The 24,963-nt window shown below is 48.8% G+C and overlaps 1 protein-coding gene and 1 long non-coding RNA gene across 7 annotated transcripts in view; one reads left to right on the plus strand and one right to left on the minus strand.

Annotated features, from left to right (window-relative positions):
• Positions 1-442: 442 nt before the first annotated feature.
• On the minus strand, positions 443-14,930 carry LOC308198413. 3 transcript variants are annotated; one of them, XR_013953887.1, is made up of 5 exons: positions 13,596-14,930; positions 10,393-10,622; positions 9,338-9,449; positions 9,078-9,196; positions 443-6,717 (listed from the first exon to the last, which is right to left on the minus strand). It is a non-coding gene; the product is annotated as an uncharacterized lncRNA (long non-coding RNA). The 3 variants fall into 3 exon arrangements; XR_013953888.1 differs by having other exon boundaries at positions 443-9,196; XR_013953889.1 differs by lacking the exon at positions 10,393-10,622 and having other exon boundaries at positions 443-9,196; positions 13,596-14,928.
• Positions 11,541-24,963, plus strand: part of WNT11 (Wnt family member 11) — a 33,695-nt gene continuing 20,272 nt past the window's right edge. Inside the window, exons 1-2 of one of the 4 annotated variants that reach the window (XM_080600742.1) lie at positions 11,541-12,823; positions 15,745-15,955. In XM_080600742.1, coding sequence (XP_080456868.1) covers positions 15,873-15,955 — 83 coding nt within the window. In that variant the 5' untranslated portion in view covers positions 11,541-12,823; positions 15,745-15,872. Of the gene's footprint in view, positions 12,878-15,207; positions 15,956-24,963 lie in introns of those variants that run through there. The other 3 variants (XM_080600741.1, XM_080600739.1, XM_080600740.1) reach the window with 3 other exon arrangements.

Below are 24,963 nucleotides of genomic sequence, written 5' to 3' on the forward strand. Positions count from 1 at the left end.
GTTTCCAATCAAGCCTCTCTAGGCCTCTTGTAAGTTTCTGAAAAAGTTACATACAAAATAGTGAGCAAGGACTTCGACATAGCTTAAAACTGAGGTTCCTGGTTGCAGCTGCTGTACATGACTTGGGGTGCTCTGCTGAAGGACCTGATCCTGTCTGGGTTCACGTGGCAGCAGCAAGGAGAGGAGAATACTTTTGCTTGGCTTAGCTTGCCCATTTGCTCTGTTTTGTACCAAATTAGATCATCATATTTTACAATTCCATCCCAAGCAGGAAATCTAGACTACGGATCAGTGGCTGCCCTAATTTTTATTGGCAAATCATGATCTTTATTGGTGGAATTATGAGCTAACTGGACTTTACAGTCTTTGTGTAATGAAGCCAATATATTACTACCAGTGTGATGTTTTAAATTTAATGTATCAAGGAACAAAGGTAGCTTTCTTCTTTCTTTTCTTTTCTTTTCTTTTCTTTTCTTTTCTTTTCTTTTCTTTTCTTTTCTTTTCTTTTCTTTTCTTTTCTTTTCTTTTCTTTTCTTTTCTTTTCTTTTCTTTTCTTTTCTTTTCTTTTCTTTTCTTTTCTTTTCTTTTCTTTTCTTTTCTTTTCTTTTCTTTTTTCTTTTCTTTTCTTTTCTTTTCTTTTCTTTTCTTTTTTCTTTTCTCTTCTCTTCTCTTCTCTTCTCTTCTCTTCTCTTCTCTTCTCTTCTCTTCTCTTCTCTTCTCTTCTCTTCTCTTCTCTTCTCTTCTCTTCTCTTTTCTTTTCTTTTCTTTTCTTTTTCTTTTTCTTTTTCTTTTTCTTTTTCTTTTTCTTTTTCTTTTTCTTTTTCTTTTTCTTTTTCTTTTCATTTTGTGTTCATTTTTGCTCTTCTCCTTTTCACTCTCTTTTCAATCCCTTCCTCTCTCCTTCCTTCTATCTGTCCTTTACTCCTTCCTTCCTTCCTTTCTCCCTCCCTTTCCTTCTGTATTGACAGCTACTCTGTCAGTCCAACAAGGAAACAGCTACATTGACAAAGTGATGGGTATGAGAAGGAGAAAAGAGCCAGTAATAGTAAGATGCAATGTTTGTTTATTTGTTTGTTTGCCGGTACAGCTGTGGTGAGAACTGCATCTCTACCCAGCTTGATCCCACTAATACATTATATGGATCCCTAAAACCAGACATCACAGATGCTAAAGTTTTGGACTCTTCTGTGTTGTTTTTCAAAGCCAGAGATCAAAATTTAATCCTGCAGTGCCGGTGGTTATGCTGGTCTGAAATGACAAAGGCTTATTGAAATCCCCTGCAGAACAGTGTTTGGTAGGGACTGCGCTGTCCATCAGAGAATCACTGAACAGTTTGGGTTGGAAGGGACCTCAAAGATCACCCAATTCCAACCCGGCCATGGTCAGGGCCCCCTGCCCCCAGCCCAGGCTGCCCCCAGCCCCACCCAGCCTGGCCTTGGGCACTGCCAGGGCTGGGGCACCCCCAGCTCCTCTGGGCAGCCTGGGCCAGGGCCTCAGCGCCCTCAGAGGGAAGAATTTCTTCCCAACGCCTCCCCGAAGCCTCCCCCCTGCCAGGCTCCAGCCGGTGCCCCTCGTCCTGTCCCCCCAGCCCTGACAAAGAGTCCCTCCCCAGCTTCCCTGCCCCCCCTGCAGGCCCTGGCAGGCCGCTGGCAGCTCTCCCCGGGGCCTTCTCTTCCCCAGGCCCACCACCCCCAGCTCTCTCAGCCTGGCCCCACAGCAGAGCTGCTCCAGCCCTGCACTGAAACACAGCAGCTCCCAACTAAAATACTGGCTGTAAGCTCAGCCCCAGAGCTCTCAAATGCCCTTTGGAGCATCACCTGTCCCACCACTGTCTATGCAACACCCAAAAGATCTCAGAAAATTGCTGTAAGTGTTTGAAAACAGCTGGGGTGAACAACCCCCCTCCCTTTACTTTCCCTGGGGGCTGTCCCAAGGAGTTGCAATCAAGGCCAAGGAGAGAAATAGGGACACAGGCTGAAATCACCAAATTGCTCAGCAGTGATAAACTCCAGCAAGACTTTATGTTTCACCTCCAAAAAGTAAAAACAACAACAACAAAACACCAAAATTAAAAACAAACCCCAGCCCTTTCTGGGGTTTTATTTGTTTGTTTTCAGTCTGGGAAGAATCACAGCAGTGGGTTGTGAAGGACGTGAAGGATCAGGCCCACATTGTTACCAGAGGAGCCAAAGGAGCACTTATGGCCTCTCTGATCCTGGGATGTGTTTGCAGCATGAGCAGCGATTAAAAGCCACAGTTTATTTATAAACCGTGCAAAATTAACATGGGATAATAAACATGGAGCCCCACAATGTTGGTTTCACAGTCTCCATCCAGAGCAAAGCCTTGCTTCAATATTGCCTTCACGTATCTTTAGCGTGTAACGCTTACTTAATTCCTCATTGTTAAAAACCCCAGAGGAAGAATGGGCTAGTCCTAGCCTCTTCTGGCCCGCAGTTCTGAGCTATTAATCTGTCATGTCAGTGTATTTTATTAATACCGTTTTCCTGCGGACGATAGGTAGAATGCACCATAAGTCACTTACCATCTGCGGTGTAAGTGTGTTGTAAAGTATCTTTCTTCCACAGCCTATTGCTTTGATAGATTAGGGGTTTGTACAGCCGTGATGCCTCATCCCATCAATTTTAGGCTCTCAAGGGAGCCCTCGCGGCCGAGGTATCTGCTCACCGCAGAAGTCTTTAGCGGCATCGTCCTCACCATGCCCCCACAGGCCAGGAAAGTGCTATTACACCCGCTGTCCAGATGAGGAACTGGTGGCCAAGCTGTATTGCTTTAATTAAGAGCATTTTTTTTCCTTCTGCTCCATCCCTGTGCAGTGGGTTGAGATAAGCAGGTCTAGAAGGGAACAGACTTGTGGAGCTGGGACTGGAAGCTCTGCATTTGGTGTCCTCCAGCATCCCAGCCATGGAGCAGCAGCCATGGGAGGAAAGCTCACCCACCGCCTCACAACATTTTAGCTGCATTTACAAGCTAGGTGCCTCTGTGCAAAGAATTATCTCAAGATAAAAAAGGAGGAGGAGAGAGGCACCACAATGGAAAGTCATTTTACTGCCTAGACAAGGCATCTGAAGAAGGTGGGCTGAACTGGAAGAGTGCTTGCCCCATCCCACAGTAACTACAATATATCATTGCACTTTTTTTTTTTTTTAATTTACATAGATCAGGAATTTGTGAGTACCTGCCATATCACCAGTTCCCATTCCACATTCCCTGATGCAATTTACCTCAGTAAAGCCCTGTCCGTGACATGGCTGTGTCTATGCCATGCTCAGCTTTATTGAGTCCTCGCCTTGGTTCCTCCTTGAGGACAAGACTTCATAGCTGGTGGTAAATTTGATCCACTGAATGGAAGAGTTTTGGCCTAGAGACCAGATATTGGTGGGCTGGAGCTGCTGAAAAACCCCAAAACCACCTGAACCAAAGTGGTCTTCTTGGGAAAACTCAGCCCTTTGGAGGAGGGCTTCAAAGATTTGTATATATTATATAAAACATAGAGCAAGGGGGAAAAGATGCTTTTTAGTGACATATGTCTAACGAAACATAATGAGTGCAGGCTTTGAATAAAAACATATTTAAAATGTGTTAAACAATTCCTTGTGAAGAGCTCAGGAACAGACAGTTCAAACATGAGACACCCATGAGGATGGAGAGCAAAAATGCCAGTAAAAGGAATAAAGAGTATCATCTGTAATCTGTAGTCTAGGAGATGCTGAAGAGACTATGGCAGGTTAGACGTGGCATTGTCCAGTTGGATTTTCCCCATGTTTCTGTCCCCAGATATCATATAAGTGAACCATCTTTCCTTGCTGCCCGTCAGGACTCATCTCCCACACTGTGATATGCTCAGCCCCCCCAAAGCTCTCCTCTGTGTGAAAGGAATTCAGCATACTCAGAGTTAAATCAGATTTGCTATCCAGCCAAGACCTGGCAGCTGAATTTCAGCCCAGCACAAGCTTTTATGATCAAATTATAGACCCCAGGAAAAGAAAAAAAAAATAGAAAAAAAAGCCAGTCTGAGGTCTATAATGGAAATCGTGACAGAGCCATGATTGTAGTAGCAGGAACAGCATCATTGTATCACAGTTATAAACTGGTGCCATCCCGTGGGGAACTATAAAAGGAAAAAAAAAAGCATCTGAAGTGCCCTTGGTACTCCCAAAAGGGTTGAGGACGTAGGTGCCATGATTGGATGGGAAAAGGGCTTTTTGCCAAGACAAACTTTGAAGGATGAAACCTCCTTACCCCCGTCACAAAACAGCACCTGTGGTGTCTCTGCAGCCCCGTGTCAAGGGAGGCAAGCTGCTAAAGCAGCCCCTCCATGAGGGGCTTAGCACTGCATGGACAATGGATCTGTGGTTTCTGCATCAAAGCTGGAGCAAGAAACTCTGCTCAGGTCAGCTCTTCAGCTCTTCAAGCTGAATTAAACATATCAATTTCCAGGATGGATGGCACCAGCTCCACATGGATAAGCCCCAATTATACGAGGCTAAGCAATGCTGGATACAGTGATATTTCACAGTGGAGGTCTAACAAGGTGGAGGTGCAGCCTTTTCCAACATTTAAGTAGAAAAAAAAAATAATATAAAGCTTCTGGATCTCATCTTTATTATTATCTGGCCATAAAGGGAGGGAAAGCATTTGTGAGCTGCTTGCAAATCCCAGCTTCTGAACTCCTGTCCTGCATCCCAGTTTTGCAAGAAGCTTGGTCCATCCTCTCCGGTACCTCTTAAAACCATGGAGCAGAAATTACATTTTGGCTCCGGCAGAAAGTGAAAGCCGAGAATGATACAATAAAAAAACAATGGCCACATTTTATTGCCTTGCTCACCCATGGTTTCTTCAGCATGACTTATGGAAGCTTTGATTTACGCTGGTGCAAGCTTTATCTGCTGCTGTCTTGGCCAGCTCATTCTTAATACTGAGACCTGTGGGCCTCTCCTGCCTTTCTTGGTTAAATAAATTAAAGCAAATATAAACGTTAATGGAAGCCACTTTATTTATGGCTGGAGTTGAACACCGTCTCTTGCACCATGGGTCCAATCCAAAACCCATTAATCCAAAGCCTACTGACATCACTGCATCAAGCCCTATCCTTTGTGCTTTTCCTCCTCGTGACAAAAGGGGCAGCTAAAAAAATAATTTTCAACGAGATTGCATTATCCCACCGAAGTCACTTTGCACAAAACGTTCAACCCTTGGCACCTCTGGGGAAGCAGAGCACTGGGGATATTTTAGTGGCTGTTGTTTGAAGGCTTAAGATATTCCTCCCGCAGCGAGGCCTCCCCCCTCTCCTCTCCATGCCAGCCGTCCCAGCCTCTAACAATCTCCTCGGGAAATGTTTTGCAATGCATCACCCGCTGTTTGTGGCCAAACACTTTTTTGGCTCCTCCGTACAATAGAGAACCTACTTGTAGCTCTTCAGACACTTTCTCAGATTGTTCCATGCCAGCCCTTTACTTTTTTGGCTTGGCTGGACGGAGAGATCTTTCTGCTGTTTTATTTTTTTTACTGTTATTATTTTAATATTATTGTTTATTTAGTGATGCTTTCTGTCACACGTACTTGGATAACTGCTGCCTTGCCATTGCAGTGTGTGCTTTAACGCAATCTGCTATGCTCCTTCCCCTTGCCCCTATATTTCACCTTCCCCAAATCCCAAAATAAAACCACACAAAAGCAAGTAAACGGAGCAAGATTAAAAGAAAAAGACAATACAAAGGCAAAAAAAAAAAAAGAGTAGAATAACATGGGAGTTGTCCTGTAGAGTATTAGGATGAGTCAGTAAATGAAGCTGTTGTGTTTTCAAATGGAAATAGCAAGTTCTGATTTATTCTCATAGCATAACATTTTAATGTTATTGCCACCATGGGATGGATGGGAGGAGCAACAGAAGGATGATCAGCTCCCCAGTGAGTACGAATTATTATAGTTCACCAAGGCTCTGGCTCTTCACATCTGATCATTTCTGTTGATATTAATAGAGCTTTTCCACTGAGTTTCGTGGGGTCTGGATGCAGAGGCTGAAAATCAAGAAGAAAGTTTTTGGTCAGACATCCTGCATGGGGCAGACCAGGGAATCTCCCCAAAATGATCATGGCTTCAAGCCCCCAACTTCTATGTTGTTGTCCAAAGCTCTGTGGGCGCAAGGAGCTGGCAATCTAACAGATCATGGTCATTCAAGGAGGCATGAGGCTTTGTATCTGTTATGGTCGGCATTTAAACATGAAGAATACCATTTACATTGCATCGCTGGCATTTGGGAGCCCTGTCTTGAAAGGGCTGGCAGCAGCTTGGTGAACCCCCCAGGTTCCTGAAGGTGCCACGAAATCTCCTTAGACCCATCTCTCAGGGTTTGGTGAGGACCAGGGATGGAGACAGGATCATAAGAAGGGATTTTCCATGGTTTCCTCAGATATTTGTGGCTGGTCCGTGAGAAAAGCCTGATGCTCTTTTCTCTTCTTTCTCCATGCACATCAGCAGCAGTGGGCTGTGGGGATATGCCCAGGTAGGGCAGATCAAACAAGTCCCCATTTCTCTTCCCCCTCATCTCATGAACTTAATGAACTTAATCTTAATTCATCTTAATGAACTGCCTGCAATCAGCACGCCAAACCCTTGTTTTTCTGACCATAGTGATGAATGGCTTCCAAATCTGGCATTTTGCTGAGGACGGAATGAGCTCCGTGAATATTTACACTGCAAATAAATTCAATTAAAACAGCTTCATGAATATTTGTGGATTCCATGCAATTAAGTGGCCAAGCTGATATGCAATGGCCTATGTTTTCCAAGAGCAGGATGGCATCCTAGCGATAGTGTAGCAGTGCTATGAGGAGGCAAAAGGAGCAAATGCCTCCCTGGGTTTTCAAGCCACCCCATAATTTACCCCTGGTAGGGTTCTAGGTTAAAAATAATGTAACCCAGTGCTCAGGCAGGCCCCGAATCCGTATGACATCTTCGGAAATACTATACCTTGCTCAGCACCTATTTCATAATCATTTCATGAAAATCATAAATGAAATCATAATTTCATTTTGGCACACGATGCAGCTGTCAGAACGCCGAGGTCCTTGTCCACCGGCTCAGGCTGTTACAAACCTTATCGTGACATCATGGGTGAATGTAAACTGCAGTATTCGGTTTCACTAAAGTAAAACAACGGTCGGACAAGTTGTTTAGAGAGGTGTGCATGTCTGCGTGGGGACACACACAGAGGGGAGATGAATGGATGCTCTGCAGGGCCACTCGCTTGGAAGGCTTCCATCGCGGACGAGGAACCAAACCCCACAATCGGGTGTTTGGAGGTGAACAGAAATCCCAACTGAGCTGTCAAGGTGGGAGCAGACAGAGAGCACACCACCCCACTCAGGAAAAAAAAAAAAAAATCGCTCCTGTCAACAAAAAGGATTCATCTGCAATATTTTCCAGGCTGTTTTAGATAACAATGAAACAACAACCCTGTGTGTTTCTGGGAAAGGTTTTCAGAGCATCCCCTTGAAGACTGTTCCTTAATAAAACTGCCTGCTGGAAGAGAAGATGCTCCAAAACATGGATCTTCAGGCTTTTAAAGAAAATCAGACCAGGTTTTCAGAAGCTGGTCTGCCAGCAGTGCAAGTGGATGAGCATCTCCTGGTGCCTGTATCTGTGACAGGTCTTTAGGAGAAACCCTTTAGGGTTCCCTATTTCTGGGAAGCCATTCCTATTTCTGGCCAGGGTAACCTGGCCCTAATTCTGCCTTGCATGAGAGTTCCTGAGACCAGCTGCCTTGCAGCAAAACCTGGCACAGCTCTGTCCCGGTCCATGCATCCCGTCAAAGTCAGAATGAGTTTGGGGATCAGGGACTGGGTTAAAAATGGCCAGAAATAGGGATGTCTAACAAATGTCTTGCTCACAGACGAGGTGTTTTTACTCTCAGCCAGCATTTACAAAGCTGGGATCATAACAAGAGATGTTCCCCTGAACATTTCGCAATATCCCTCCTATTCCAAAAAGGTTATTGGGACATTTTATCTTTTCCAGTTGGTCTCCATCTCTCTGCTCTTGCAAGTCACTGTTATTAATTACACCTCCACGATTAAGCCCCCTGCGAGGAGGACTCCAGCTCCCGCGCTGCAGCAAGGGAGGGGTTACTGGACTTCTTCGTAGGGAAGAATCACCCCACCCTGAAGGGATCATTCAGCGTTGGAGAGAGGAGCTGACAGCTGGTTTTTATTAGGATGGAGGCCTTAAAAGGCAGCGTTGGGGTAGGGGTGGGACGTTGGGTCCGAGGGAGAAGCTTGCTCTGCTCATTCCACAGGCTGTGGAGGTCGGGCTTGCTCAGTTTCTGGCCAAATGGCACAGGAGTCGAGAGGCTTTGCTTTGGTTTTCTTCTGCCTGGTCATGGGAGAGAAGAGCTGGCCCCCTCTGGGGCTCCAGCTGGGCACTTCTGCAGTGCAGGCGATAATGCTAAAGGCAAGGTGGGGGAGAGAAACCCCACTGAAATGGGGGCAGGAGATATGGCTCTGAATCCTATCCTTTTACAGGCAGGTACACGGGATATCAGTGCCCAAAAATCTCTGTTATTTAAGGGCAGGGTTGGGGGGGAGAAAAGAGGCAGAAGAAAGCAGAGCTGTGAGGCTGCAGGCTTTCATACCACTGTGATCTTCTGCAAGATGTCTGGTGGGGGGAAATCTCAGGTTGCTGCAATCTTACAGCCGTACAGGGCTGGCCGCGCATGCCAGAGGGAGGACAAGTGGTGGCCTCGTCCCCTTTTAAACCTGTCCTTGATATGGGTACAAGGGAGTTTGCATATAGCCTCTGTAAGTTGTAGCTGCTGTCACCATAGTCTGGGCACTGCAAGGGGAACCACTGAGCTTTTGTGCCACTCTGGCTGCACCTTTTGGGGACAGAAATCTGGTTTTTGTTACTTAATATAGAGCCAGGCACTTCTCCCTGGATGCAGTACAGAAGTAAGGCCAGGAAGGGACGTATCCAGTCTAGTACCAGTGTATTTGCCCCTTTGGAGTATTGATGCTTGCTCTTTGGCAGCCTAGAGGGAACAATCCCCATGTATTCACCTTGGTCTTGCTTTTAGTTTGGAGGAACCTCAGTCTCTGAGTCCTTACTTCCATAGATGTTCCTGCTTTCAAGCGTTTTGCAGAAGGTTCGAGCATCAAATGGTCCTTGTTTGTTTTCCCTGTCAGAAGACAAAGAACCTGGGTCAATATTCAAAACCCATACAAGTGCATTCATTTGGCTTATTTTAGTACATGGAAAAGCCTTTAAAAAATTTATTAGTGCTTATAATTGAAACTTAGAGGCATGGTAAAATACTTACGCTGCAGCCTGTGCCTGAAGATGACCAGGATAATTATTTAAAACAGGGGAATGGCATCCTGTCACAGGGCCCGCTGTCACATGCCTTGGCACTTTCTGGTCACTGGTCCCAGCTAAATAATTAAAAAAATAATAATCCTGAACATTTATAAATGGCTCCTTCAACTGTCACATGCAGAACACACACTAATGCTGGGTGAAGTGTTATCCTAACCCCTCTGCGTGTGTGATGGCTTACATAGCTCATTCGTAGCACGCAGCATCTTGAAACTCGCTGATAAAACCGTAATACCACACCCCACAGTATACATAACCATGTCATGTTAATAAATATTTGCAGAGTGCCACGGCTTGGCACAGCGCTTGGGAGATTTTTAAACGAGGGAGCACGGCCCCCCGCTCCAGGAGAGTTTACACTGGGGTCCTGGTTCTGCACATGTTTAATGTTATCGTGAGTCATCCATGGAGGGGCTTCTCTCTTTGTGGGGGGAACGGGAGAAGAAGAGAGGGTGAGAAGACACCCGCAGAGAAACTAATGACAAATGATGCTACCGAAGGCAGCATGGGTGGCATTAGTAATAGAATATGCCTTTTTTTTTTTTTTTTCATCTACGTGTTTGGTTGAGCTCCTCAGCATCTTAATGGTAGCCGTCTCTCAATGGCAATGTGTGGTTTGTGTAGTTTGTGGAGGTCTGTAACAGTGTTAGGGCTTCTGCAGGGGGATGCAGGAGTCACCCCGTTATGTTTGGGGGACCCTCTCTGTGCTGCCTGTGGTTGCTTTGAAGACCGATGTCCCCTCGCCATGCACTCTCCTGGTGCATCCTGCCAGATTTTGGGGGGTTCATGTCTCAGGGATCCCAAACCTGCTGCAACAGATGGACACAAAGCTTAATTTCCAGCCCAACTCCTTTCTGACAGGCTTAAAAATTTCCTCTTACTATCCCAAAAACATTTCTCGAGATTACCAAGGAGAAGATATTCCAGACACTTCCTTGAGGCTAATAATTATGTCACTTTGGAAATGCAATCCAGAAAACTGTGTCCCCCTGTCTGCACCTCCAATAACGGGCCGATGCTTTCCTTCCCCATGTTCTCCCACGTCTTCGCGGGCTGCGGTGCTGGTGAGGGTTGTTTTCTCAATGACCACTTGCTTCCCATGGGGCTTGTTCAGCTGGCAGTCCTAAAAGCTTCCGGGAAGTCCCAGCTCTGGTTTATTTATGGTCGCACTGGTGTGGCCAGCTCTCTCCCACGAAAATCCCGTGGAAGATGGTGAATCGAGTTGTCTTCTGTGGATGAAGATGGCAATATGTTTCACCAACAAACGCACTAGGAAACCTAATGAGTGCTAAACTTCTAGATTTTAGCCCTTTGCTTGGCACTCAGGTCCCGTCAAATAACCCTCTACATGCACATAGAGGCAGCTCCCTATTTCCACTGTGCCCGCAAAGCATCCGTGTTTTGCCACCAGACCCCGACGTGTGCGTGAGCAGCAGGAAGCAAAGACCCTCAGTGGTTTAGCAATGACACCCACGACTCAGCAAAGCACTTAGAGCATAGCATGTCACATAGAGATTAGGAGGAATTAAACACGTGCTGAAAGGTTTTGGCACATCAGAGCCCGGAGGCTTGTCTGTGCAAGACATTGTCTGAGATTAAAGGTTTGGGGTGGTTTTAAAGTCCCTAAACCTCTTCCTGAATAACTCCCTATATGCATGTGGTTAGTCTAGTGCATATATCCCACACGATTTATGTATCCTATATAACTTTTCTCACTATTCTTCTGGTTTCGTACTCTTTATCCTACCTTTTGACCTTGTATGTCCTTCTGTCTTCATTGTTCCTTATTCCTGCCTCTACACCATCATCGTTGGCCACCCAGCTCCCATCGCCAATACCTAGGCCATGAAGGTGGGACGTGCCTTGCCGTGCTGGGTTTGCACAGCCCCGAGCACAGCAGGTGCCTACTGCAAAAACACGGGTCTTACAGCTACTGCTGTCTCCCACCTCTGCTCCTGTTGGTTAATAACAACTGCATTTTCCCCAAAAAGACTTGAAAAATTAAGGAGATTTGGAAAAAAGACTATTCATGGCGAAACCGGGGCAGAAAGCTGAAGTGCAAGAGATATTGCAGACAATTTCCCCATGTAAATGAGTCCTCGCTGATGAAACACATGAGGAGGAGGAGGAGGATGAGCTCCTGGGGGGCAGTGGGGTGGGAAGAAGGCTGGGAAAAGGGGGGGGTCTCAGGAACTTTGAGCACTTGGGGGCATCTGTTACACATGGACAGATGCACACACTGCAGAGCTGCTGGCAAACTGGGTCTTACACAAACAATATAGGGTTTGGGGAATTAGGGACTGTGTATGCAGGGTTCTTTACAGTTCATGTAGGAAAGCCCATTAGCGATCCGTGTATATGAACACAATCTTTCCGGCGCAAGGAGACATACATAAAAGTATTATCCCATATAAATAGCTTTTCCCAAAATAGACCTTAAGGAAATTTACTCTGAGTCTCTTGGTGCTAGGATTAAAGCATTCATTCTCTTCTTTCCTTTCACCTGAAATCCATGATGAAGCAAAACGACACAGGTACTTTTGCAACCAGTGCCAATTTGTTCACAGGCCAGAGCTGACACAGAAGTCATAAATTCAGACCCATGAGGTTGAGAAGCCAGACGTGCTTCCTTTTCTTTCCCCCTTTTGTTTTTTTGGAGGCACGCAGTCATCAAGCCTCCATCGCTGATACAGGCATGAAAGGAAAAATCAGATCTCGGCATCTGAACTTTCCCCTGATTAAAGACAGATCAAAGCAGAGGAGGTTGTGAAAGCCGGCAGGACTCGGGAGGCAGGACGTGCGCCTGCCGCCGTGCTGCGACTGTGGCGGCGAGATTTCTTAGCCTCGCAGGAGAAGCAAATCCACCTGCCAGCCCCGCGCGTGAAAAGTATCTTTGTCCTTTAATTGGGACGGCAGCCTGGCGGCCCCGCTAATCATCCTCCGGAGAGGCCACGCTTCCAAGTTTCCGGTTGAAAACACCAGCTAGCCATTTCTGTTGCTAATCATTAACCGCTCAATTAAGAAGGAGCGCCCCGCGTGGCCCCCAGACCCTCGGCGGCAGCGGCTCCACCACCACCGAGGACCCCCCCCCCCCCCGGGCATCCCCCGTGACGGGGGGGAATCAGCTCAGAGGGAGGGCTCCAGGGGGTGCCCCCCAAGCCTCCACCTCCCAGCCTCGCGTGGAGGGTGGGAGTGGAGCCCCCACGGAGCCTCGCTCGCCCGCCCCCGGTCCCTACCCTAGGAGGGATGCGAGGGGCGCACGGCGCTCCTGGCCCGAGCCCTTTGTTATGCTAATCCGGGCTGACATCACGCCGCATATCAAAGCTGCGGGGACCGCATATAAGGAGGCTCCGCGGGCGCAGAGGCAGAGGAACCCCGGCCTCCGCTCTGCCCTGGCCTCTGCAGCTCCCGAGCAAACCCCAGTGCGGAGGTGAGGAGGGGGACGGATATGGGGACGGGCAGCGAGCCGCTGCCGGGACCCCCGGTAAGGGATATGGCGGTGGACCCCGAACCCCTGGAGGGGAAAGAGTAGGGGTTGGGAGAAAGAGGGTCTTTGAGGGGTGAGTGGGGTGTGTGGGGGAGATGGGGGATTTGGGGTTTGGAGGCTGCAAGGGAGAGGGGAGACCCAGGGCGGGCAAGGGAGAGGGGAGACCCAAGGGCTGCAAGGAACGGGGGAGACCCAGAGGGTGTGGAGGTACCGGAGACTCAGAGGCTGCAAGGGAGAGGGGAGACCCAAAGACTGAGAGAGTGGAGACCCAGGGGCTGTGATGGAAAGGGGAGACTTGGCAGGGCTAAAAAAAGAACGGGGAGATGCAGAAGTTTGTAGGGACATCTGAGATCTGGGTGCTGCAAGGGGAGACTCGGGGCTGCAAGCGTGAAGGGAGATGCAAAGGGCAGCAACGGAGAGAGACGAGCGGGAGGCTGTGGGTTCGCAGGGACCCCCGGGGGCTGCAAGGGAGAGGGGAGATGCAGAGGGTTAAAAGCAAGGGGGGAGAGCCGGGAGCTGCAGGAAGAGGGGAAGCTGCATGGAGAGGGGAGATCTGGGGGCTGCACCAGCCCCACACCCCCTGCTCCCTCCCCGTGCTCCCCATCCCCAGTGCAGGTCGTGCGGGGATGCAGTGCCCTTAAAAGAAGTGGGTACAGGTGGGTGTCTTTCCTGCTTGGGTAGGGGAAGTTGGAAAAAAGGTGGGACGGATACTCACAGATTTACGTACAGCTCACATTGCCTATTCCCATCCCGGCACGGGGCTCTCGGAGGTGTCAGATGGGAGCGATTTCTGCGTGCAGGGAAGGTTTTCTGCACGCAAGAGCGGGGCTGGCTGCAAACAGCCCCGGGGTGGAGGGAGAAGGGAGCTCAGAGTTAAAAACGGCGCTGGTCTGGGGAGTCCGCAGGCCACTTGCTGCTGGTTTGATCGGTGACCCAGAGCTCTCCAGAGCTGTAAACATCACGTCTGCCCCGACGAGTCTCCCTCCTTCCCTCCCCTTGCAAATTCCTCTCGCAAATGTAACCTGTGCTGGAGCGAGTGGAAAAAGGAGTTATTACCTCCCCAAATAACAGGGGCGCGATCGCTGGCCAAACTTGCGGCTCTTGGGTTGGGGGGGTAGATAATTTCCATTCCTTCCTGGAAAATAAAAAAAAAAAAAAGATTTTTTTCTTGCAAGGCAGGAACCTGTGATGTTGGCTGGTCAGGGTTAGTGAGACCATCTGAGACGTTTTACACCCGCCTCTGCGCTGCTCAGCAATTCAAGGGAGGGAGATAAGGGGTCTGAAATATCTAAATGGACACTAAAAGACATGGGCAGGATTAAGGGCTGAAGGTTTCCAGTGTGCTCGCGGAGCAGGGCGGGAAGCAAAGTGCTTCCAGAAATGAAAAGATAGAGAAATACCCAGAACCGAGCAGTGTGGCTGGATGTTTTTGGGAGCACATCAAGGGACACCTCGACCCCAAACCCGAGCGGGCATTAAAGAAAAACAGCCCGTGGCGATGAAATCCTGCCTCCCTTGTAGTCAGCCGAGTTCTGTCTTGGACTTCAAGGGAGCCGGGAACTCGCCCCTAGAGGTTATTAAAATCCTTTGTAATAACAGCACTTCTCTGGTAACCCTTTCCACCAGGCGCTGGGGTTGTGATAGCCAAAGAGCAGCCTGAATGGAAAAATACACTGCAGATGGCAGAGAAAACACCCTGGAATATTCCTTTCCCTGCTCCCCAGTTGCTTCCCGAAGTGGGCATCACGGCAGAAAGGGACAAATCCGGAGCTGGGGCTCAGGTGGGATGTGTTTGCCCCAGGCTAAGGGGTGGCAAAGGGGTTCCTAATGTGATGCTGATGGCTCCAGACATTCCCCATCCTAAATCCTTTCCGAGGGGCATGGGGGGAGACATGGACACGGCTTGGGGATGCTGGAGAGCCCCTGGTGGAGCAGGCAGGTTTTTCTGCTTGTTTTACTCTTGGCTTTCTCGTGGGGTGGGCTTCTTGTTGGAAAACCACCGCAAAGACCGCAAAGAACAGCCCGGAGCGGTGTCTGAAGAGGATAAGTGAAGGGAAACCCATTTACTGCTATTAATGCCGCTGCCAAAGCAAGGCGTGCCCCGGAGACAGAGAGGACCCTTCTAAGAGTTTGAGTCCCGCACCTGGTTTGTTTATTTGTTTGGGATGAAGAAGGAAAAAAGGGGGGATTTGGGGGGGGCTTTTGTCTCCTCCTGGCTGCTCCCCAGAGGCGGCAGTGGGGTTGCATGTTTACCAAGCCGCAGCTCCAGGTGCCCGAGGACTTGGAAGAAGTGAGAGGCAGAGTTAATGAGGTGAGAAGGAAAGCAGAAGGGAAAGAGCAAAACACATTTTGTTGTAACAGATCAGCCCGAAACATCTGCAGGGCACGGGCACCTGCGTTAGTGGGGAAGTGCAGTTTTTCTAATTCGTCTCCTCTGCAGAAAAAAAAAGGGGAAAAAACTCCGGAGAGAAGGAAGGGAGAGATGAAGAGCTAAAGATTTGGGCTCACCTAAAGATTTATCTTTTTTTTTTTTTTATTATTATTATTCACAAGCACTTGCAGAAACCTTTTGGAGAGCGGAAAAAAAGTGAAACAGCGCATGAAGCCTTGCCATATGCAGGGTTAAATGGAAACACACAATCAGACCATAACTCAGGGTGTAATTCAAGCCATACGTTTTGTCTGTCTGTTGACTCGCAAGGTTGTATCAAGGCTTGGCGAGGGAGGGGACTCGGAGGGGATAATCCAAACTTCTCCGTGATTCATAAACCACTCCTTTGCAATTTGGATAATAGATCCCTCTTTAGCAGTGACTTGCTAAGCTTCAGAGCTAACCAGAGCTCGTGCTCTCTCTCTCCTTTCAGGTTGTGCATCTCCAAGGAGGGGCAAGACCCGCACCGAAGGAAATACACTGCACAGAAAACTTGGAAGACTCCTTTTTTTCCCTCAGAGAAGCTGATTTCCTTCTGAAAGTGGGGGACGGTGGGGGAAAATGAAGCCGAGCCTGCAGTTTTTGTTAGCTGGTTTTCTGTCTTTGATTCTGCAGACGGGGATTTGCTCTGGGATAAAATGGATGTAAGTACCTGGCTATTTCTCAGCATTTTTAGACTAGTCCTTGCTGCTCTGTTACCTGGGTTTGCAGCCCTCGGTGCTGCTTGAGGCAGGCTGTAAAGCCATTTAAAGAGCAGAGAGCGCTGCATTTCTCCAGCATTCATTGATTGCAAGAGTGTGTACCGGGGGCTTGTGCTAACAATATGTCTCAGTCTTTCCAAAATATGCATGGTTTGGGGTTGCTTTTCCTTCTCCTCATTGCTACCAAAGAGAAGCGCACACTTGAATGCTCACATCAGCCACTTAATGAAGTTTCTAGCTGCAGCTCCTATCATGCTGGGAAAGTCTCCCGCCGGGACCGCTGGTCGTGCTGAGTAGGAGCTGAGAGCAGGAGGGAGGGCAGCTGAGATAATGCCGCCTATCTCCAGCCATAGGGGATGCTTGACAGATAACATGTTTTTTTTGTGGACCTTTTAACCTTTGGGTTTGGTGAAGGGTGTTAAAAACGAAGCGGGGGGGGGGGGGGGAGAGGAGGGTGAAGGAATACCAGGGAGCGTGGTCAAGTCTGGATCGAGTTTCCTCGGAGGTAATGTTACTGCAAACAAAGTGAAAACATCGCTATCTCATTTCTTTGCTTAAGCAAGCAAGCAATTAGTTGCTTACTGCAAAATAAACAAACAAACCCCTCCAGCACCCATCTGCTTTCCTGTCCGGAGGAGCAATCAGTCCTTTTTGCTCTGGTCTGAAGCTGTGCGCAGGGTAAATAGTGGGAGGTGGGCGAACCTCAAGTGAGCACCTTCTGTAGAAGGCACGATAAAATGTGATGGCTTAGGAAGAAGGAGGGTCTGTCGTGCATGGGATAGTGTGTCAAGGTGAGGATCTTGGAGACAGCAGTGAAATTAGGGCAAAATGTTCCTACTGTATTCCTCCTTCCACCACAGACCCCGTGCCATGTCTAATTCCCATTTTACTGCCCCAATCTTTGCCGCTCGAGACCCTCCCCACGTCAGCTTTCATGAAGTTGGGATTTCTCTCTTCTAAATTTGGACACCTGCAAATTCAGCGTCTTGGAGGCAGTGTTTTAACTGCCTTGCCTGCAGCCAGGGGGGAGAGGACCTTCGCAGTGGCTCCTCACCCACCCCAGTGATAGACATCCAACACGAACATCAGGAGATGCCCTCTGGGGATGACATGGACTGCGGGGAGCTGGTTGAGATCACTCACACGCCTTTTATACACATAAAGAGAGTCAGGGTGAATCCCTCCATAGGGTGTTCAAATGAACATGGTCAGGTGGGAGGAAAGGTTTGTTGCCTACTTTAGTAAATCTTTCATGTACCAATACTGTACTTACTCCATACTCCAAGGACCACCTTGGAAGCAGAGGGGAGCCAGGATCTGATTTGTTTTTCTCCATCTTGTCTTTACACCCCGTAGCAGCCACCACAGCTACACCGCACGGCCCAGCTACTTCTTTCTGCCAGCTTCGTTGGGCGTTTAGGCTCTCAGCTTTGCTTCTACCCGGCACCTTGCACAGGGTGGGCATCTCCTCCAAAGCCTGTGAGGCAGGGCTAGGTCTATAAAGCTATTTTCTGGTGAAAGCATCCTTCCAGCCGGTAAGCGGTTAAGCTGCAAGGGTTCTCTTTGGGGATGGGGCAGCAGTCAGAGGGGCAAAGACTCTGAGGTTGCTGCTCCTCCCCTTCCCAGCCGACACATCCCCCCTCTTGAAAAGCGAGTAGGGAAGATGAAAGCTGGGATTAAAGCGGCATTCGAAGCACGAACCGCATCCAGATGCGCCGCCGGGCTGCCCTCACACCTGTTTGTAACCTGGCAGAGAGCTGCGCTCCCCGTCCCAGGGCACCTCGTGCAACGGGGATGCTGCCAGCAGGGATTTCACAAAGAAATGTGGCAGTGCTTTTTTTTCATTCTCCTCCCTTCCCCACCCTTGTTTTTCTACAGAGCCACCAGCCATTTTTTTTCCCCCCATCCATCGCTCTCTTTCCACCGCTGCAGCGATGCCAGACACGGGCTGCTGCCAGCCTTGGGGCTCAGGGACCATCCCTGGAAATGGGTGGAAATGGGTGAAATTCTGCTTGTGGATGGAGAGGGGAGAGGCTGGTAGGAAGAGGGAAGGAAGCACGAGGAGGCGTTTTTGGTCGCGGGCTTGTCTCCGCGGTCTGCCCATCGCGACGTTGTTGTAGGCACGGTGCCAGAAGCGAGCTTCAAAGAGGAATGGGGATGGAGGGGGGAGAAGATAAGGAGGTGGTTGCTGCCAGATGTTTACGGGCCTGGAGAGGGCTGGGGCAGAAAGCCTGGCGGGCCGGGTCTGCAAGTCGGAGGAAGAGGGAGCGACTGATATGAAGGGCGATAGGAAATTCAATTTTGATTCAGCGCGTGATGTAATTGCAGGGGGAGGCGGGGAAGAAAAACACGCTTTTCAGCCATTTAGGACTTTCCTGTAACACGAATATCCCCTGTAAATTAGTAAAAGCGGGGAGAACATAAAATGGAGCTATTTGTTTTATTTTATTTGGCTTATTTTTATGAGCTCTGTGGTCCAGATCCCCAGCTGTTGTAAATCGGCACCGTGCCCTTCCCTGCCGCAGAGGCGCGCGCCGCCGAGCACCCAGCACGGTGCGTGGATGCTCGGCATCCCAAAAACCTGCTCGTGCTATAGGAGAAAATTCGCTTTTCATCTTCTTCCGTCCCAGCCCCAGCAGCTGCCGGGGTGTAAAGTCAGGGTACGGACAGATCTTTGCAGGACCAGAGCTGGAGAGCTCTCTGATCAGGGTGTATCAGCTTCAAAGTCTTATTTTGGCACGCTGCTTTTTGCAAACCCACTCCCGTCCTTAAAGCAGAGCTTCGTGGTGCTTGGGGCTCGTTTTGCACCACAGCAACCGAGGAGGAGATGCAGCAATCGGTTTCAATGTGAGATGTCTCAGGGCCAGCATGTAGGAACTCCGTCACCTCACCCACCTCCTCTTGCACCCTCCTTTAGCCATCCCTGGGGGACTTGGGCTTGGCCAAGCAGGTTGCTGATGCAACTTGATCGGGGAGTGCTGGAAAAAAGACGAGCACTAGAGGGAGCTGCGGCCAGATGTGCACGCTGCAGATGTTTCAACACCCGGGCATGGAGCAGTTTTCAAGGTGCTTTTGCCTGCTGGAGGTGGCATCTCCTCGCCTGGGTGCTGAGGCATGGGGTGGACGGTCCCTCTGGGTTGAGGGTCACCCTTGGTGCAAGAGTGGCTGCAAATAGGGTGAACGGAGTGAGGGGTTTTTGCACGGTTTTCTTTGTTTTCCTTCTTTTCCTGCAAATTCAGCCCATGACAGTGAGCTGTATCACTAGGAATGCCATCATTAGGTGTTGTTTGGCCACTTTGGGAAGACCCTCAGTCCCTTCTGGACATGTCCCATGCCCTCCAGGCCACAAGAGCACCATTCCCTGAAATGAGGACAGTTTTGTAGCACTGACAGCTGCCCAATTCACAGGATCCCCGAGTGGCTGATGCTGGCAGAGACCTCCAGGTCCCTGTGGTGCCAGCCCTGCTCCAGCAGGGCCACCCCGAGCAGGGGGCCCAGCCCCACGTCCAGGCGGCTGCTGGAGATTCCCAAGGAGGAGCCCCCAGCCCCTCTCTGGGCAGCCTGTGCCAGGGCTCCGGCACCTGCCCAGCCCAGCAGTGCTTCCTGAGGGGCACAGGGCACCTCCCATGTTCCATTTCCAATTCCCATGGTTCAAAATTAGCCCTTCAGGACCAAAAGGCGGTGAGCCTGACATTTCCCCCATCTCACTGACCTCAAGCACGCCTGCAGCACCAAGACCTTCCCAGAGCCAGCAGCGTGCTCCCTCCACTTTCAAGAAGCCGGGGAGAAAATGGAAAGATTTTGTCCTTCCCAGCAGCGCCTGCTTCTCTACTTTGGCTGGGGAGGGGGCCGGGACTGCGGGGCACGGGCGCCGGCGAGGAGCCGTCTGCCTGGCAAGGGGGCTGCTAGATGAGCTGCCGTGAAAGGACTGCAGGACGGGGATGGCAGGAGGGGAGCGGGCTGGGGGCGAGGGGGGGGCCGCTTTGAAGTTCGCTCTTCGCTCCGTAGGCAGCTCGGGAAAACTTGACAAAGCTCCACGGCCTTCCTCCGGCGGCGGGGCAGCCAATTCGCCGCTGGCATCGACTTCAGTCGAGCTTGGGCTGGAAGTCAATGGCCTTGTGCCCACTGCTGCCAGCGCTGGATTTGGCACCGTATCTGAAAGCAACTCTTATTTTAAGCTTTTACTTCAGGGATTTTTTTTTCCCCTCCTCCTCTCCCTCCTCCTCCTCACCTCTTTTCTCTTTCTCCTTATTTCTTTTTCTTCTTTTCCTTCTTTTCTTTCTTTTCTCTCTCTCTTCTTTCTCTCTTTTCTTTTGTTTCTTTCTCTCTTTCTCTCCCTCTCTCTTTCTCCCTCCCTCTTTCTCTCTTCCTTTGGCTATATAAATCCCATTTCTCTGTTTGAGGAGGCTTTGGGTATTTGCTGAACCACTTTGGGACTTGCAGTCCTCAGGGCAGGACTGAGGATGCTCCCCTGCATCCTTGCTCCTGCACAAACAGTGGCAGGGCTGGGTGGCAGGGCCATAGGCTGCCTCTGACTACTCAGATGGGGACTCCATAACAGTCCTGCCAGCCCTTTGCAGTTGAAAACCTGAGAAAATGAAGCTCCTACAGATTAAAAACCTTAAATGAGGTCTAGCACACACAGAAAAGCAATTACTGCTTCTCTTTATTCAGGCTTACCACAAACTTATCTCTCCACCGTGATGTAATTTTGCCTAAACCTTTTTGTATCACCCAAATCTCTGGAAAATTAAAGGGTTTAAGAATAAGCGTAAAATTGAGGGTGTCTTCACAGAAAGCAAAGCAGACAATTTGGAGCAGAAGTTCATGCTTTCACCAGTGGTCCCTCTCTGTTGTCTCTTCACCAGTGGTCTCTCTGTGTTGTGTTGTTGGGTTGTATGGCACAAGGGAGGATGGGGAGATGCTCTCCAGAGAGACCCCACATCAGAAGGAGAGGAGATCTTTCCACCCTTTAAGGACATTTTAACAGGCACCGGTGCTTCCCTGTTCGATTCAAGGAATTTCTCTCCCTTTGGATTGACCAGAAGCAGTGTCCTATATAGAGTTGTCCTTGTAAAGCCTCATGTATGGCTTTCATTGATGTCTGCTCAGAGCTGAAGGTCCATCTCCCAAGCTGCTGCTCCTATGAATAGTCTTCTCATGCAGCCCAGATCTGCAGGACCGGGTCTTTACTTCTCAAAGGACCTAACACTGTAGAGCATTCATGTTTCCAAATGAATTTATTAACTGCCTGAGATAATTAAAAGAGTAAACGAAAGTCATGATCCATCCATGCATCATATTTCCTCTGTAATTACGTTTATGGTTTTCTGTCAGTATCCATAACTTCAATTGAAAGCCCTGCTATGCTATATATAAAGCAGGAGATGTTTGGTTTGGAGCCTGTTTATTTAAAGGGATGGGTCAAATGTGTATATATTTATATAAAAAAAAAAAAAAGAAAAAAAGAAAAAACAACCACCCTTCAGTTGTCCTCACCATTTGGAGAATGAGGGATGGAGCAGGAGGGTCAAGGGAGGGGAGCATGATGTTAGCGGGAGGAAAATGTGAAAAGCAACATTTATGGGATGGCAGCAGGTAAAACCCTTGTATGCTGCTTCTCAGATGAAGTGTGGGAGTCCAAACAAATGTTTTTATCAGGGATTTTTTTCCTAGACTGAGGATTAAAGTCTGTTCTGCTAACTGTGCCCTTGAGGGCTCCTTTATTTGGGCTGCCTATGCCCCTTTGGCTCCAGTTTCTCTCCCAGAGCTGGGGAAGATGGGGTAGAGACCCACCCCCACCACCAAATTTCCTTTCTGCTGCCCACAAATGGGCACCCCAACGTTGTCCTTTGCAAGTGGTGAGCATCCCCCCATGGTGTTGCCAGAATTTGGGGAGCAGGGAGGGCCGGTGCCTTTCCACGGGGAAGGTTTAAAGCAACAAGGGGATGGGGGAAGACATTTATGAATGTAGGACAGAGACTGAGCAAACCTGTGCTGTCAGGGCATGGACTAGATGACCTAATAGGCCTCTCACATTCCTAATCTGTGATTTATAAATGCACTTTTCGGTCTCAGCAAGTGACTCCAATAACTGTGAGTTTTCTTTTCCATCCCCATTACCCTTTACTTTTTCCTCCCGACGCTTGGAGATGTTTCCAATTATAGGTTCTCACAAGCAAAAGCATGAAGTTCAGGCCTGGGAGATGTTCAGAAAACACCTTCTTGCGTCGTGCTTTTTTATTCTTGGCGGGCTCCCTGGAGCTCGGCTCATTCGACAAGGAACAGCCACTGCTGCCATTTACCGAATTCTTCCCAAAGGGGCCACAGTACTTCCTTTCCCGACCTTCTGGCAGATCTTTTCCCCTCTTCCATAAAGTGAATTTCTCTCTTGTCGCATTGCAAATCTGCTTCTCCAGCAGTGACCATTTCAGGCCTTCTGTAATAACACCGTACTACAGCGATCTCTTCGTACATCCACAGTTCCCTTTTTTCACACCTGGGGTGAGCTTCAGTCTGAATTCAGCTCTCATCCCAACTTGAAGGTGGTTTTCTGTGTTGTTCCTGGTTTATCTGTAATGGTGAGAGGCAGGTGCATCAATATAGACTTCCAGGTCCTTTAAAGACACCCAAGACCTCTACACAGGGCTAGCAGATGTGGTGCAGGATCTATCAGACACATGAATCCTCCTTGAGGGACGGCCAGGGCCAGCTGGGACAACCCAAAGCCTCTGCAGCCTCACTTGGCACCTCTGATTAGCGCTGCTCCCAATGGTCTGGCCTCTCTCCGAGACCTGGAGCATTCCCCATTCGCCTGAAGCTCAGGCTGTGAAGCCTGCCTCACCCTGCCTGTTTTTTTTCTGCTCGGGGTGTACTGTGCTGGAGTATTTATCATTCCTACTCTATTAGTGGCGAGCTGCTTTGGCCTCTTGCCTGATTTGCATTTCAGCCCTTTCCTGAGAGTTGCTGATAGGTTTTCTGGGATAAGTTTTCACAGGTTTCTGGAGCCAAGTGCTAGGGGTTGGACTCATCTCACCCATCCCTGTTCTTATACAGTCCAGATGTCTGCATCCGAGCTTAGTGCCTGGGTTCCCCCTATAGCCAGTGCAGAAAAAGGGCTCTTCCAGGGTTTATCATCTTATCCTGCTGTAGCTTTCTGATGAACATCAGCTAATTACACCCTAAGAACTCTTTATTTCCATGGGCTAAAGAAGGATCTGAAGGACTAGCATTAAGTCCACACTATGGAGGTTTGCAGTCCCAAGATTGTCCCAAGTCACCTGCCCCTCTGCCTTCAGAGATGTGATATGTCTGAGCTCCCTGAACACCCAGAATATCACCAACATATTTTGTCACTCACCACCAGATCAAGTCCAGCACCGATCCACATCTACGGCAGGGCGAGGTGCCTTCTGGAGGTACCCCCCCTTCATGCAGCCAACGTTGTCCCTGGTGAGCAAGGAACAGAGATGAACGACAGGGCAGAATTTCTGACAATTAGATCCTCAGCTTTCTTCTTTCCCTTGCAATTCACTGGACCAAACTTCTGCTCTCTGTATATTTAATAGACCTCTTTAAATATATGTATGATGTATAAGTTTACATTGCTAGCAGAGTGGTGGTTTCCCTTCCAAGTTTGCCACTGATTATCTAGTGCCAGAAATGCCAGATTCCAGCCGCCTGGGAATTTGTCAGCGCAGCCCTGCTCAGCACTAGCAAGGGTTTGAGCTTTTCCTCACTCAAGGAGGGGTTGGGGTTAGCAGTTATGTGCAGCCCGGGGAGAGCTCCAACATACACAGCAGCTGGTTCAAGCCAACCTTGAGGGAGTCGGTGGAACATAGATGTGTTTTCCTGAAAACTGGAGATCAGAGCTAATATCCCCAATCTTGGTTAGGGCTCATTTTTAGCTCCATTTCCATCTCATTTAACTTCTGAAGGACGGGGATGTTACAGCAATAAAGTGAAATATGCCCAGAAATGTGTCTGCTAGTATGCCAAACTAACCAAGATGGCTTAGGATGAAACTGAAAGGCAACACATTTAACAAGGAGAGAAGGAAATATGTGTTAAGGCAGTTGTGTTGCCAGGATCATATGCCAGTTACTGATGCAGCCAGCTCGAAAGTTGTTTTATGGGAACGAATAACATTTATGACTGCCCTAAGCAGGTCATAAAGATACAAAGAGAGTTACACACCAGGCTTCTGCTGATCTCTCTGGGTGCTTGGGAAAGAAAAGCACAGAATACTCCGATGCATGGCACCATTTGCTTTTTATTTTTTATTTATTTATTTTTACCTGGAGTGTGAAACGTTGACAATTGCACCCTAAAAGAACCAGTGGGGTCCATGGGGTATTAATGGCTTCTTCCATGGTAACATGCCTTCTGGTTTTAGTGGATCCCTTCTTAGTTCTGATCATGATAGTCTCTTTGCACATATTTGCCTTGTGCTTCTGCACTAAATCTTTGGAGACTAGAGAAACAGACTTATCTAAGTGCAACTGCAATGGAATTGGTGGAGGCCCTTGGTGTTAACTCTAAGGGAAAGCATCTGTTTTGCAAACTTGGTGGCTTTCCCCTAGGCCTTGCAGAGGATTTTCTCCATAATTAATCACATGACATTTAGCATAATCCTTAGAGAGTGTGTGAGACAGATGCTGAATGCAAAACACTGATAGCACCAACCTGATTTTTTTTTTTTTTTTTTTTCTGAATACCACAGTCTTGGAAGACCCAGCTTTCTGTTATCGTGGAACTGATGGGTCATTTTTCACTCTGTTGGGAGGTCTGTCCTCTTCGTTCTTCACCAAAAAAAGCCCTTCCCACAAGAATTTACGCATTTAGTCAACTTGGCATACGCCCCAGGAGCTTTTGTTCAGGCTCCTCTAGATGATGTAGGGAATTGCACAGGTTTAGAAGGTGACTCTTCCCACCCATCTTCAACACCTACT

This window comes from Anser brachyrhynchus, assembly GCF_964034855.1.
Source record: "Anser brachyrhynchus genome assembly, chromosome: 1".
NCBI lineage: Eukaryota > Metazoa > Chordata > Aves > Anseriformes > Anatidae > Anser > Anser brachyrhynchus.